At 42.6% G+C, this 16,088-nt stretch overlaps 2 protein-coding genes across 4 annotated transcripts in view; both read left to right on the top strand.

Annotated features, from left to right (window-relative positions):
- NWD2 (NACHT and WD repeat domain containing 2) overlaps positions 1 to 11,347 on the top strand; it is a 220,622-nt gene extending 209,275 nt beyond the window's left edge. Inside the window, exons 6-7 of the mRNA XM_017883789.1 lie at positions 709 to 1,298; positions 5,175 to 11,347. Of these exons, the coding sequence (XP_017739278.1) occupies positions 709 to 1,298; positions 5,175 to 9,107 (4,523 nt within the window). The 3' untranslated portion in view covers positions 9,108 to 11,347. The remainder of the gene's footprint in view (positions 1 to 708; positions 1,299 to 5,174) is intronic.
- Positions 11,348 to 15,662: 4,315 nt separating this feature from the next.
- Positions 15,663 to 16,088, top strand: part of PGCKA1 (PDCD10 and GCKIII kinases associated 1) — a 134,594-nt gene continuing 134,168 nt past the window's right edge. Inside the window, exon 1 of one of the 3 annotated variants that reach the window (XM_017883768.1) lies at positions 15,663 to 15,684. The gene's annotated coding sequence lies outside the window, so the exon portion shown is untranslated. Of the gene's footprint in view, positions 15,685 to 15,778; positions 15,904 to 16,088 lie in introns of those variants that run through there. The other 2 variants (XM_017883769.1, XM_017883767.1) reach the window with 2 other exon arrangements.

The following is a 16,088-nucleotide window of genomic DNA, read 5'->3' on the forward strand; positions in this document are numbered from 1 at the left end:
TGAAACCCCGTCTCTACTAAAAATACAAAAAATTAGCCGGGCTTGGTGGCAGGCTCCTGTAGTCCCAGCTACTCAGGAGGCTGAGGCAGGATAATGGTGTGAACCCACAAGGCGGAGTTTGCAGTGAGCCGAGATTGCGCCACTGCACTCCAGCCTGGGCGACAGAATGAGACTCTGTCTCAAAAAAAAAAAAAAATGCGTTTGTATTGATATTTGGTCATATCTGACTAGGACTCAATACACCTCAAACAAAATGGTGAGGTCACTTTGTTAAGGAAAGGCTGACAAGGAACGGTTAACTAGCTACATCCTTCAGCCTCCTCCTCTTTCTTTCCTGGCCCAAATGGGTCCCTGCTGTTCCCTCTTAGAACCTCTGAAGTCTGAGAGGAAAACTGAGCAGCAATTAGAAATAGTGAATATTAGAAATATCCACTATAAATTTGATATGCTTTCTTTATTATGCTTATGTCCAACCTCTTCCAAAACTTGGGGAGAAAATTAGATAATTTTATGTAAAACCTGTTCTCCTGGGTTGCTGGCTGATTAGGAAAAGACAAATAAGAAATCAGGAAATTATTCTAAAGATTACTTTGCTATAAACCATAAGCAAAATAATTTACCACTAATGACTAAGCATTGACTATTGAGAATGTGGGTGTATTGCTCCTTTGTTCTAAGCAATAAACTCCTTGTTATATTTTCTTTCAGCTATAGAGGATGAGTTTGACTTTGCTCTGGGAAAACAAACTCCAGCATTTCTAAAGAAGTGTGTTTGCTACATTAGGAAAATTGCTAACATTGAGCGCTTTGTGAAAATCCCAGAGATGGGAAAATACATGGATATAACTGGAACAGAACCGAGGATTATTCGGGACCCAGAAGCCCAAGAGAAGCTGATAAAACTCAGGGATGAATTTATTCCTACTATTGTTGCGTCATCTAATCTGAGAGTGTACACATCTGTTACTCATTGTGACATGAAACTAGGCTACTCCCAAGAAATAGAAAATCATTACATCGAAGGACTTGGTAAACAATTTTATGAGGACATGATTGATATAATTCAGGCAACGGTACAACAGAATTTTGACACTGAAACTGATACACTCTATGACGAAATCCTTCAACATTCATCATTATGTAAAACATACGCCTCCTTCTATGAGTACAAATGTGAATCTCTAAACATAGTGCATAACTACATTCTTCCAAGCAAAACTGGACACATCAACCCTCTTATTATATATGGTGGGCCATGCACTGGGAAGACCCTTCTGCTAGCTGAAGTAGCAAAGAAGGTAAAAGCCTATTCTTTCCCATGTATATTTGTAACAACTTGTACTTTTGGAAAATGGTAAATTAATCAAATTCATTTCTACTTTCTGCATTTCCTATGTGAATTAGAGTTGGTCTTTTAGGAGTGAATACTTCAGTGCTTCTTTTTTGCTGGTGTAACAGTTATATTGAGAGAGCAAAACTCATGGAATACAACTGGAAAGCAAGTTTATTTTTTTCTTTCACTGTTCAGACTCATGTTGTGGGCTAGTTCCCGCCCATCACCCCATTTGGATGAAAACCCAGGCCAAGCTCAATAACTGTTCTCATCCCTTTCAGACAAAGACAAGCCCTCTGGCCACTCCTGCCTGCTAAATCAGTCTCAGTTCGGTAATGAGTATGTCCAGTCTAAGGTAAAAATGAAAACATCAGTCTACACTTTTCTTCCCCATCTGGGGCCTCTCATAAACAAGGCACCTGCAATGGGAAATGGGGATCTTCTTTCTTTTTCCATGTGGCACTTCTTTCTCTTCTTTCCTAATCCCAATGACATTTATGATTCCTATAAAGTTACAGTTTAGGGTATATAGGAAAGGTAAGGTGGCCAGAAAGTTCTTACATAACCAGTACTGTTCTGAACTGGGCTGTGAACTCTCTGTTCTTAGCACATGTTTAAAGCTGCCTCCCATCTCTTTGGAGGCCTTTTCGTGGCTTCCTGGAGGTCCTTCCCCTCCCGTACCTCTGCCCTGTCTTCCCTGAGCATCTCTTACCTACAGTTGCCTAGACACAAGGGAATGCATCTTTTTTCTAGCTGGTTACTTCCTCAGCTCCTAGACATCCAGCAATGTGCTTCCAGTACCTTTCTGCTAAGATCCTCTCTACAGCCCAGCACACTCCTTAGATAGGACCTGGGAAAAACAAAACAAACAGAAACGCTTGTCCGCTCATTGCAGCCTGCTGTCCACATGTAGCACATGGGAAACACTCAGGTATTGTGTTGCTCTGAGGAACTCTAGACCTCCGGGCCAGTCCCAGCCCTGCAGCTCTGTCTCACTTCTCCATCACAGCAGCTAGGCAGCCTCAGCCACTCAGCCTTCATGGTTTCCAGATGTCACTAGGTACCAGATGCCTGTATCCCCAAGCTATAGGGGGCATTCCATAGGTGGTCCACTACAGTCCCTTCCTCTTGGCTAGAAGTCAAGGACAGGCATCTCTCTGACCTCCTTTGAGGGAGGGGGAGGTGAGAGAAATAACCCACAGCACCCTGATCCCCACCATTGTTCCCTGCCTCTCCAGGCTTCTTTTTCAGGCTAGCAGTTGGTAATCTATTAACAGTAGCAAAACTGGTTTTCAGAACCTCCCTTTCAAGTCCTGCATAATGGTCTGGAACCTCACTCTGGAATGTGGTATCTGCTGAGTTGGCTGTTCAGCCTAAACAGGATGAAACTAGTTCCATTATTTTTAACCTCCTCTTCCCTTAGTGTCAAAGTGTGATGGTTTATTTTATTATGGTGTTAATTCTGAAGCTCTGCGTTGTTCTTCCTATGGTGACGCTCTTGAGAACAGAACTTTCTTTAAGTTCATGAATATTCTCATAACCTGTCATGTGCTACATAATCTCAAATTGGTCCTCTTGAGGACAAGAACAGAGACAGTTGCATTGCACTGTATGTGAGGATTAGGTTCCAAAGTAAGCCCATAGGTGAAATCAGGTATATTCCACTTACCTTTGAAAAGTCCATAGGAAGTCTAATTTGCTTTTTCTTAATATATCAAGCCCAGCTGGGTTTTCTGCTTGTGTTAGAAGATATAGCTTTTTCTTTAATTAAGCACTAGATGAAGTAGCAGGTTTGTATTTAGGGTCCACATTGCATCACACAAATTGTGTATGCATATGTTTGTGTGCCTTTGAATACGAATTTGTATCTTCAAACTTTAGAATTATTCCAAATAAGCAAGATAGTAATATCACGAGGGGCACAAGAAAACTGAAACCAAATGAGTAAACATTCACATATGCCATTTGGTACTCACCCTAGGGCCCTTTTCTTTGTGGAGGAAAGGAGCATACAGGCGGTTGGAGGAAACAAATATTGTTCAATTTGACTAAGTCAAAGGTTCATGTGATGCGTCTCCACATGCTCTAGCACAAGAGGTCAAGACTTACGTGGGACGTGCTGATTCCCTGCACAGATAAGCAGTCCCAGCGAGGCAGAGTGTGGTAACTGTCCAGAGTTGGTCAGTTTAAGGAATGGCTTTCTGAGCTCTTGCTCTTCTGGATATTTTGTCCAATAGCCTGAGTCTGTCTATCCAGGAGTCGGATCCTCCAAGAAACTGTACCTCTTTTTACGTCCCCTGCCTGCGCTTCATTTACCTTTCTCCTGGGGAATGTCTGACTCACCGTCAACAACAACCTGTACTGTCCTGTGACCTCATGTCCCTTTGAGGATGCAGATAAATATCTCATTTTTATCTCATGTGTCACCCAGCATTTCCATGAGCATGAACTCGTGATGGTAGGGCTGCTCTCTACAGACATCACATGTTCAGCAACATGTGACTGGGAGGAGGATGCCTATAGCTATCATAAGCAATTAATGTAGAAACAAACAGGTGCTTTCAGATTTACCACCAAAGGATAGTTGTTGAATGACAAGATTATCTTCCTTGAAATCAGCTTCAAAGGTTGAGGCTCAACAACAGCAACAAAGGGTTTATTTTCCTTAATAGCACTTTATAAAACTGTCCTCCATAAATCTTTCTAATCTTATTCATGCCTTAACCTGAACTATCTCTCTTCAGAAACCAAAGTTCACAAACTTCCCTCCTAATGTGTAAAATCACTCTGCCTTATCTAAGGCATATCGTTTGTAAATTCCAAGGATAACTGAAAGACTTTATTTTCCTAAAAATACTCATTGGAGTATTTTATGCCTTGGGGGCATATTTCTTCTTATCCTGACCTTTCAAAACAGAAAGACTGAACTTAGTGGGTTCCTCACATATTTTATCCTTTAATGCCACAGAGTTTTTAAGAAATGAAAGAATGAAAAGTCAGGTATGACTTCTACTCCGGTTTTGTCTCTTGGTGACCATTTAACTCTGAGAAGTCATTTATCCAGCTTGGGCCTCAGTTTCCTCTCCTATTGAATGACACTGTAAGCTCATCCACCCTTCAGAGAGACAATGTGAGGACTGATGGCTGCATGTATATAAAATCAACTATCTGTTACAAAGCACAACATTTAACAAATCTCTTTTAACCACCGTTATGTGGATTTTATAACAGATAAATAATAATCAAAATTGTGATCCTATAACACCATAAAATTATCTCTAAATTATAAAAGATTATATTCAGAGTAATTTCAGCACTGAATATTTTTATTGCTTTCTAATTAATTGGAAATTTGGTTAGCCATATGTGACATTATATGCTCTCAATTAATGCATATATTAACTTAATATGCAAATCATTACTTAATCCATTCATTAAACACTTACAAAGGACCTACTGTGTGCCAACAGCTGCACCAGGAAATGGGTATTCATTCAGTGATACAAAGCTGACCATACTAGATATTTATATTTATAATTCATGAAACACCTCTTATCTTTTGGAATACAAGCTGAATGTTACCTAATGAGTGCAAAATACTATTATCACTACTTTAGTACCCTCAGTAAGGGTAATCCTGAGGGTCTCATCTGTAGATTTTGGTACACAAGCTTCGTGGCAGTTCTTTGGCCTTCTTAAAAGGTTTTTCCAATTTCGGGTCCTAGGCTATTTTCTGCACGGTAGGGGTGAACAGAAGTCTGAGCTCTGGAGAGAGGCAATGTTATCACATATGACCATGTGAATACATATTACCATTCTAAACTCCACTTTTGTGTTTCAGGCTTATGGCTGGCTACATGAGGACACAGGACCAGAATCTGACCCAGTAGTCATCGTGAGATTTCTAGGAATGACAGACATGAGTTCTGACCTTAGGACTCTCCTTCTAAGTGTTTGTGAACAATTGGCAGTTAACTACCGGTGTCTGGTTCAAAGCTACCCTAAGAAGATCCATGACCTCTGTGATTTATTTATAAATCTTTTGAATGAGTCTTCACTGCAGAGACCTCTAGTCATAATATTCGATGCACTAGAGCAGCTCTCAGAGAATGATGACGCCAGGAAGCTTTGGTGGCTCCCAGCTCATCTGCCCCGCTTTGTCCGGATAGTCCTTTCCACACTGCCCAACAAACACGGGATCCTGCAGAAACTAAGGTGCCTTATCCATGAAGAAGACAACTACATCGAGCTGATTCCCCGTGACAGGAAGATGTGCAGCCAGGTTCTCAAACACCAGCTGCTGCGCGTCAAAAGGAAGGTCACATCAGGCCAGCAGATTTACGTGAACAATGCATTCTCCAAGTGCACACTGCCAATGTTTGTGAACCTGACCTTCAGGGAGGTGAGACACTGGAGATCTCACAAAGATGTCGATGAATCCTCCCTCTCTGTCACCGTTCATGAAAGTATAGAGCAGTTATTCTGGTCCTTGGAGAAGAAGTGTGGTCAGAAACTGGTCTCTAGGGCTCTTGGCTACATCACCATGGCCAAAATGGGTCTGAGTGAAATGGAATTGGAGGATGTGTTAGCCCTAGACAACAGTGTAATGAGTGAGCTCAATGAAAACACCAGACCCAGCAATCCCCTGAGAGTACCTTATTTGTACATTGCAAGGCTCAAGGAGGGTCTCAGTGGATACCTAATAGAAAGACATGTGAAAAATGTCACACTCCTAGTCTGGGCCAACAGACACCTGCATCTTATAGCCCAGAAGCTATATCTGCAGGATGACAATGACCTGCGTGAAATGCACACCATCCTAGCAGATTATTTTCTGGGGGTTTGGTCAGGGGGCAGGAGGAAAGCCTTCTGCCTTGAGGATCCCTACTTGAATGGCTGCCTTGACTTGGAGAGCAGAAGCTTGCTGGAGGAAGAAAAGCATTTCATGGAACAGGCTTCCTTTGACAGGCAGGCTCCAGACCAGCCCTGGGTTTTCCAGTGTAATCCCCTGGAACCTGACATCTTTTTCGTCAATCATCGGAAAATGTCTGAGCTTTTGTACCACTTGACAAGGTGTGGAAAAACTGATGACCTGCTTTATGGCATCATCATGAACTTCAGCTGGCTTTATACCATGATCAAAATTGGCCAGTTTGACAAAGTGCTTTCGGACATTGAGCTGGCTTACAACTACTCGCAAGAGAAGGAGCTGAAGTTCCTGGCCAGCACCCTCCGCAGCATCAAAAACAAGGTCATTGCATTTCCCGGCTCCCTTTCAGCAGAGCTCCAGCAAAGACTGCTGCCTGTTGTCAGCTCCCTGCCCAAACTTAGACATCTTCTTTTAGAGTGTGACAAAGACGGGCCCAAATATTGCTCCATTGTACCATTGCATTCATCCATGGATGTGACATACAGCCCAGAGCGTCTTCCCTTATCATCCAGTCACCTGCATGTCACAGAGATCCTGCCTACCTGTAACCCCAGCACTGTCCTCACAGCTTTAGAAAATGGTTCCATCAGCACCTGGGATGTAGAGACTCGACAGCTACTCAGGCAGATCACCACAGCCCAGTCTGTCATCCTGGGCATGAAACTCACCAGTGATGAAAAGTACCTTGTGGTGGCTACAACAAATAACACCTTGTTGATTTATGACAATGTCAATTCTTGTCTCCTGTCTGAAGTAGAAATCAAGGGGACTAAGCATGGAAGCAGCGCCACCTACATCAATGGATTTACACTGTCTGCCAACCATGCCCTTGCATGGCTCGAAGCCAGCAAAGACGTCACTGTCATTGATCTGCTGTATGGATGGCCACTTTACCAGTTCCACTGCTGGTATGAAGTGACGTGTGTCCAGTGCTCCCTGGATGGTCTGTATGCTTTCTGTGGCCAATACCTGAACACAACCACCATCTTTCATTTAGGGAGTGGAGAAAAGTTATGTACAGTGTCATCAGAATTTTCAGGTGGATTTGTGAAGTTTCTTCTTATATTGGACACAGCTCAGGAAATGGTCATGGTAGACAGTGAAGGAAGTCTTTCTGTTTGGAATACCGAGGACATTTCCAGCCCCCAGCTGACTGATGACTTTGATTGCCGAAGAGAAGACAGCGAGGTGGTCAGCATTGAGCTTTCAGAAGACCAAAGTGCAGTTCTGATCTGTAAAGCCCTCAGCATTGAGCTCTTAGATACTGGTCTGTGGAAGGTGGCTGAAAAGTTCAGAGCCAAGCACAACGAACGCTTTATATCTGCCGTGCTGTCTAAAAATGGAGATTGCATCATCGCCACCATGGAAAATACCTCAGCTGTGTTTTTTTGGAGGCGGGACACGGGACAGTGTATGGCAAGTTTGCGGGAAATCTCAGGTTCCATTGTTAAGTTAGTGAAATCCAGTCACCACAATATGCTACTGTCTTTATCAACCAGTGGTGTTCTTTCCATCTGGGATATAGATATAATCACAGCTATGTCCAACATAGATAAGACTGGAAAACCCATCCGAAGTCTATTGTTGCCTGCTAGAGGGGAAATCATTTACTCCCTGGATGGATCCGATTGTGTTCATAAGTGGAACTTCAGCAGTGGCTTCATCGAAGCAGTGTTCAAGCATGAAGGAATAGTTGAACACTGTGTTTTAACATCCACTGGAGATGTAATGGTGACATCAGATGACAAAAGTAGCCAGTACGTCTGGCACACCAGCAGTGGTGAAAATCTTTTTCGAATTAACGGGCAGAGAATATCTCAGCTGCTGATTACACACAATGACCAATTTGTGGTCTCGCTCTGTGAGGAAAATGCCTCCAGGGTTTGGAGGCTTGCCACAGGCCACAGGGTCTGCAACATTCTGACCACTTTGCAGAATGCCTTTATTACCTCTGCAAATACCTTCGTGGTGGGAATGACTAAAAGCAAAGTGTTGGCAGTCAGTCTTTGGACTGGAAGTATCACCAAGAAATTTTGCTGTGAAGATGGGACCACCATCGTGAATTTTAAATTAATCCCTGACTGTCCTGATATCGTCGTGTTTATCACATCGGCCGAGACTGTGAACATCTGGAGTCTGACAGATGAAGTGATCTGTCGGCGCGTGCAACTTCCAAACAACTTCTTGAAAAATCTGGAGGATTTTGAAATTTCTCCCAATGGAAAGCTAGGCATTATATCCAGGGGAGATGAAAACATCAACGTGCTAGATTTACACAGTGGTAAATTGCGGGTGGTTCACGCCTCTGGGATCATCTGGCGGCAGAGGTTGTCTCGGGATGGTCGCTACCTGGTATACATTTGTTTCCGAAATGGGGAGGAGGAGGATGAAAATAGTGCGATATTCAGTTTAATTGTAATGAGACTGGCAGATGGCAAAAATATCGGTGCTTGTTCCCTTTACAAAACACCAACTTTCCTTGCACTCTCTCAGAGGCACCTGAACATCATTGTGGGCTTTGATGATGGGAGTATAGGGATATACACGGTAGTAGACCGTGTAGATGCTGCACTGAAAATCAAAATTGCCACTTCAAATAGCAGACAAATTTTCAACAATGCAACACACACCTCCAGGCCAAAGTGTAACAGTTATTGTTTTAAAATATCTGTGGATTGCTTATGGAGAGAGTCCACTGAGGTCTTTGCAAGAGACAGCCCCATCACAGTTAGCGACTCTACTGAGTCCAATGAAGCAACACCCTCCAAGAAACACAACTCTTGTTATGAGCGGGTGTGCTCGGCCCTAGAAGCCAGGGGCCACAGCTATGCCCCTGATAACTGACAAAATGTTTTCCAGCTAAGCAGAAATATGTGATCCACGTACAGAAGAAAAAAAATGTGCCCCAAATGATAAACGATTCATTTCTTAAAAGACAGGAGCAATGCTGGAATTCCAGTGTTTTATTAAGATGTTCATGAAATGGACAAATAGGAGGTTGGTCTTGGGTGCGGTCCTTTTGTCAAAGTGTATCCAGGAATGTCAGAATTTGTAGTAGTAGTAGTATTTAAATGGTTACTTCATCTGAAAGGCAGAGGCTACAAGTTTTTAAATTAGCTGTGTGGTGAGGCAGCATAATTCATCCCATTGGTTAAGATGAGAGAGGCTAGAGTTATATACAGATCATTTGGATGGGAATTAATTCTACAAAAATCAGCTGAAATCATGAAGACAAAGAGATGCTTGACTTCAAATGATTGTGTGATACGTAAACATAGCCTTAATCTCTCTTTACATTTTACAGTCCTGACAACTGTGTACACCTAGTCTGCAGTGAATGGTCTAAAGGTGCAAAATAATGTAACAAAAATACCTAAGTGTATTCCCAGTTTCCCAAGAGATATGACCTGAAATGTGAGACTGTGGACTGGACTGGGACAAGAACTAACTACCACTATCATAGGGCTACTGAACATGGAGAGTCAGTCTTTATTAAAATACAGTTGCAACAATTGCATGCAAGGGTTTCTGTATAACAGAATATATGATTTTTAAACTATTTACTGGGTTGCAAAAGAACACGTTTAATAAGAAGCAACAATCTTTTCACGTCTTTTTGAAATGCATATTTGTGCTGGTGTAAAGAAGAATTACAGGAAGGGCATTACAAATCTGGTCAAAACACCTGTCCATTTACATCATTGTACTAACAGAAGTCTGTACTATTTGGTCAGTTGTATGGAAGCATAAATATTCCCTAAATTCCTGCAGTGAATAGGAAGCAAGCTTTCTCAACATGCCATCTCTGAGATACTGATGACGTTTGCCTTACTCACATTCCTTCTCTTTCCTGTGTAAAATGCAGATAGATGACCAAATACTCTGGGACAAACTGAATATGCCTGTCTTTGTGCTAAAATATTCCATAAATCTTAAGGGTGTCCAAAGGTTCTTTATTGTCCTTGTTTGTAATCACTTTCTCACGCCATCTGTATGCTTCTTTACCTGTTACTCTTTCTGATTGAGGACTCTTCTGAGCCTTTTATAGTCTTATCCATTTCAAAGCAGAAGCTGTGGAATGGTATTAAATATTTTTTAAAACTACTTCACCTGTTTAAAAGAAAACATTACATCTCAAAAGGTGAAGATGATTGTTCTTTCTTCCATATCCTCCTCACGGCATGTCCTTGGATAACTTTTCAAAAGGTATCCACGCTTTCGGTTTAGTTTAGTTTTCTTAGAAAGTGGAGAAGTAACAATTTACTAGAATAATGAACTAGGAACTGATTTGCTGTAGGTCCAGCTCTGCCATAAATTCATTGTGTATTCCTAGACAGGCCTTTAACCTCATCAGTGTGTTGTTTTTGTGGAGTGCAAAATAAAGGTAGTGATAGTTTCTGCTGTAGCCCTCATAGGGACATTGGGAAGCAGTATAAGAAAAACTTCAGCAACAGCATGATTATTGATGCTAATCGGGAAAATAAATTCATGTAACCCATAGAGAATCCAAGTCAACTGTATTTCCCTTTGGAAAGCATTTTAACATGTAAGCTTTCAAAGATGTGATTCAGATAAAAATACCCAGCTCCATAGTGAAAGACTTTTTTCAGTATGTTACTTCTGGTTTAGCTACTAGCCAGGGAGGTGGTAGCCCAGAGAAGGCAACCCACATACAGATCACCTGGAGTTGATTATATGCGTCTACGCTTTTGAGCTCTTTAGGCAACACATTCTCATTCCTGTCATTATCAGTTGAACCTCCATGCCACACATTTCTAAGAATTAAATGCCTAGATGGATTAAATGTAGTATGTGAATGTTCTACGTAAAAGCCAATAGAGTATACAAGTGACTTGAATGATTTTTCCTAACTTGTTTGCAACTGATAGCTCATAATGAATGTTTTTATGTAAACTTTGTATCGTTGGGAAGAATTACCCAATCAGAGATTTATATTTTCATAAATGTTACATTTAGTTAAATTTTGTTACAGAGTTGTTACACTAGAAAATTATTTCAGTCTTCAAACAATATACAGTCTTGTGTATGTATTATTTGTATGAATAAAAGATAAACTACTTAGATTGGCGTGCTGTTTTCTCCCCATTTTGGCAGATGTGATTAGAGACCTCCAGTAATTATAACTGTTCATGCTTACTGAGTGCTTACGTTGCACCAGGCACTGTACTTGGAGCTTTGCATGTACTAAGCCATTTAATCTTCACAACAGCCCTGTGAAGCAGGTCCTGTTAGTATTCCAAATTTATAGGTAAGGAAACCTAGAAACAGGGGTCCAGGGAGAATAGCTGAACAAGATTTCAGTGCAGTCTCGGTGTCTTTTTCCTTAACTTTCTCAAGGTACATCAAAATAGAGCATTTAGTATTTAGTAGGCACTTAGAGACCAATAATGACCTACAAGATGTTTTCTAACTTGCAGGTAGGAGACTGGGCTAGCTCTGAAGATCACTGAAGGTTGCTGCAAACTCTCAGGTTTTTCAGGTATACAGAAATAGTTGATGAATTCATTAATAGAAGGCTGGGGAGGAAGGAGAAGAAGGATGATGGCTGAGGAGTCATCTCTCTCATAAATTCCCTTTGGGTGAACAAGCAGGACCAAGGGAAGCCTTCCCACATGCCCTTTCTTCCATCTCTTGCCTCTTGGATCTGAGAATCCACACACGCACCAAAAAATATTTTTTACAAACAGAAACAGAGCAGTATTGGTGAGCTTAAGTGATAATACATAGGAAATATCTGAAATCTTGTATCTAGCTGTCATGAAATAATTGTTCTCAGAGAAACTTTAAGATGTTAAGAAAATAAGAAATTATTCTGGTTTATTGCCTACACGTGGCTGAGACTAACGAGTTCAAAATTTACCACCATTGAAAATGATTCCATTACTTACAAAGGGTAATATCCTTTAGGTTGAAAAGGTTAAACCCCTCTCCTTTTAGTTCTCAAAGAAAATGTAGAGAAGTTAATAAATATTTGCAAAAAAAAAACACTTCAAATAAATAGAGTTTGTTTAAATATCTTCTTTCCTGGGGTCAAGAACACAACAGGCAACAATGTATGCTTGCTCTGCCCAAGGCATTATGCTATATCCTGGAATGATTTGAAAAGTCATGCATGACTCCTGCCATCCAGAACCCTACAGTCTAGAAGAGACAGCTAAACCAGATGAGACTGATTTCAAAGCTAGTAAGAGTGAGAGCCAGGTGCTGAGGATACACTACAGAGGAGCAATTAACGTTACCTGAGAATCAAAAAGGTTGACCCAGAGGAGATAGAGCTGAGGCTAGAAGAATAATTAGGACTTACTTGTCAATGTCAGAGAGACATTTCAGGTAAAGGAAGCTGCATGAGCAAAAATGGGAGTTGAAGCATATTTCAGGTGACTTCAAATGCTGTCAGGATTTTAGACTTTATTCAGTAGTCAACAGTGTTACTGAAAGCCAGGGACCCAGCCTAGGTCCAGTTGCTCGCTACCCAGAAAGCCAATCACTAAGGCAATGAGTATTATCAGGGAAGAAGGCTTTATTATGGGTGATATCAGCCAGAGAGACAGGAGACAAGACTCAGATCTGAATCTCCCCTGGCTAAAGCTGGGGTTTATATGGGGGGAGAAAACAGGCAGGGCAAGGAAGAGGAGCTGCTCAATAGGCAGCAGGTGTCTAGCATCTCACTGTAACCTCCTATAGGAAAATAGGAATTAGGGAGAATTAAAGAAGAGGAATTGGTTAACAGGCAGCAGGTTTAAATTGCTCAAGCTTCAGTGCTATGGGCATTTGGCTTGTTGGAAAATTGTGCTGGTTTCAACAGGGAGCTGGGAAAAAAAGTTGGGGGAAGGGAAGTTACTTTGTCAGATGGCTTTGAGATGGAAGAGACGAGAAGCTGGGAGACCAGTAAAGACCATGGCAATGATCTCAGTTAGAAAGTGTTAGAACCTGATCTTAGAACCTGCTTAGAGTAGGGGCAATTCAAGATTCATTTCAGGGCTTAATGGATAGAGGTGTTTGATGAAGGAGAGGGAAAACTCAAATAATTTCAGTTCCAATTGAAATTGAGTAGATAGAATTATAAATGTAAAGTGCACAGGAGATGAAAGTGGGGGAAAATCATAAAATAAACTTGGACCTAGAGAGTTTAAGAGTAAGACACCATCTAGCCCATTAGAAATATGCTATGTATCCCATGGAGAAATCTCCACTCAGTTCTTTCTTCCTCAGGAGCCCATACTACAATGCCTAATATGGTATGGGGAGTTTTTTGGGTTATAACATAAACTGATACCATAATTTTTTAAATGTTGTTTCTTTTTTAGAACTCTTTCACAAATTTGGAACCATGTTGATAAATCCACTCAAATAAACTAGCTTTCCTATCTTTCATGACTCATTGGCTGGGAACAATTTACATGTCAATGAAAACATGGGCACACCTAAAAAATGAAGTGAATCATGGTGTTTTCACCCTGGTGTGCATTAAGAAACCATAGGTTTTTCTTCCATATGTTTTACAAGGGCCCCCTCAGATTTCAATCTGGCATTCCAAGAGATCTGCAAGAAGTACAGATTACACATTGTATGGACACATGGAGGGTTCAGTTTCAGTGTATCAACATGACAAATTACAGAATACTGGTAATTTAGGGAATACCAATAAAAGCAGCACCTCTAGTTTTATAGAGTGCCAGCCCTTACTGTTTAATAGATGAGGGGAACTTTGCCAGCTACTTGTGCATATTCAGAGCAACAGTTCGCAAACTAGAGTAGGTACCACTTGCTAAAACACAGATTTCTTCACCCTCTCTCCCCAGCTATTTCTGAATCAATACGTCTGGCGTGGGGCCCAGGAATCTGCATTTTTACTACATTCTCTCAGATTATGCCGATGCTATTAGTCTAGGAACTGCACTTTAATCCCAAGACAGGCTGGGTGCGGTGGCTTAGTTTGCAATCCCAGCACTTTGGGAGGCCGAGGCGGGCGGATTGCTTGAGCTCAGGAGTTCAAGACCAGCCTGGGCAAGCTAAGGAGAGCCCACGCCCACCCAAGTCTTCACACACACAAAAATAATAATAATAATAATACAAAAATTAGCCGAGCATGGTAGCATGCGCCTGTAGTCCCAGGCACTCCAGAGGCTGAGGTGGGAGGATCCCTTTATCCCTGGAAAAGGAGGTTGCAGTAAGCCGAGATCCCGCCACACTCCAGCCTGCACAGCAGCCAGACCCTGTCTCAAATAATAATAATAATAAATAAATAAACAAACAAATAAATAAATAAATAAATAAATAAAATGAAACCCAATACAAATACCAAAGCCTTTTTGGACAGATAATCTACCTGATAAATGTATCAATATCCTGCAGACAATTAAGTGTCGACTGTAAGTTGGACGTGAGTGCCGTTCATTGTTATAAAGGATGTAAATCACATATAACTTCCTGCAAAAATCTACTACTTTACAGCGTGCAATCCCAGCACTGCAAAATTAGAAGGATTCAAAAAATTGAGTCTTCAAATTTTCAAAAGCCTGGGAAATATCATGTGAATGGGGCTAGAATCATTAAAGCAGATACATTGAAACCCCAAGGACACCACGTCCATCCTTAGATAATACTCTGTCCAGATGCCTCTGCAATACCCTGTTTGATTCTCTTGCTGGATGAGTTGAAGAGAAAAGAGGGTAAGCTAGGTGGCGCAGTTGCTTAACACATTTTTTTGGCAAGCCCAGCGTTTGCTTTGGGGCACAGGTGAAAAGAATGTCCAGTCCTTAAGCAGAGTCAGTTCTCCACCCACCTTAGGTATACGGATTGTTACCAGCCACGAATGTGGAGCTCAGTGGATTGGATGCAGTGTTGTGGCCAAGGTCATGAGACCTCAGGAAAAGAAAGGGATGGTGGGGGAGTGGGTGAGGAGGGGACGAGGAACCAGGAGTTCATTGAACTCCCACTGTGGTCTTTAGCGTGCAGGCGAGGGTGTGCAACTTCCCTGGTTTTTATCGTGGTGGTGGCGCCCCCGCTATTTCTAGGTCCATGTAGCTCATACAGGGCTGGCCATGGAGCTCACAGCAGGTCTAGGCGGCGAATGCCAGAAATGAGGAGGAAACCGAAAAATGCAAGTTCGCGGGGTTTGGGAGTACACATGTATTTGCCAGGGGGTGCATTTCTTTATCCCCGTACTCCAGTCCCTTGGTTATAGAAAACTCTCTTCTCTCCAGCGCAACACTGGAGTAGGCATCACGGAGTTTCCAGGGATGGCAGGCGGTTGGCACGGTCGTTTGTGCTCAGAGAACAACAAGCGCGTGGATTTTCTGCTTCAGTGTGCCCGGGACGGCAGCCCCGGCCCCGGGGATGTCGGACGTCGGACTCCAGGGGTTCGAGCCCTAGCCCCGCCGCATCCTCGGGCGTGCAGGTAAAGGGTTACGCGTGTCGGGGAGGCTCACCCGCAGCCCGGGCCACGTGACGCGGGGGCCCAATGACAGCGCCGGGGCGGCCGCTGCGAGCTCGGCGGGCTCCGGGCAGCGCGGAGCCGCTAGCGTTTCCCGGCGCGGCCGCCCGAGGCCGGCGAAGCCATGGGCGCCGCGACCCCGCCGCCGCCGCCGCCGCCGCCGCCACCTCCGTCCGGTCCCAGGTAGGGACAGTCCCCCGCCCCGCGCGCGCGAGGAGGGCTTGAGTCCTGTGGAACTTGGCTTTGGGGCGCGCTTTCCCCCACTTCACTCCGAGGCGCCTACTTTTAATTTTAATTTCTTGATTTGCTTTTGCCCTGGAAAAAAAAAATTAGAGACGCAATTCGAAGTTTGACGACTTCGGGAAAAG

The sequence above is a fragment of the Rhinopithecus bieti genome, unplaced genomic scaffold, assembly GCF_001698545.2.
Source record: "Rhinopithecus bieti isolate Rb0 unplaced genomic scaffold, ASM169854v2 scaffold_13349, whole genome shotgun sequence".
Lineage (NCBI taxonomy): Eukaryota > Metazoa > Chordata > Mammalia > Primates > Cercopithecidae > Rhinopithecus > Rhinopithecus bieti.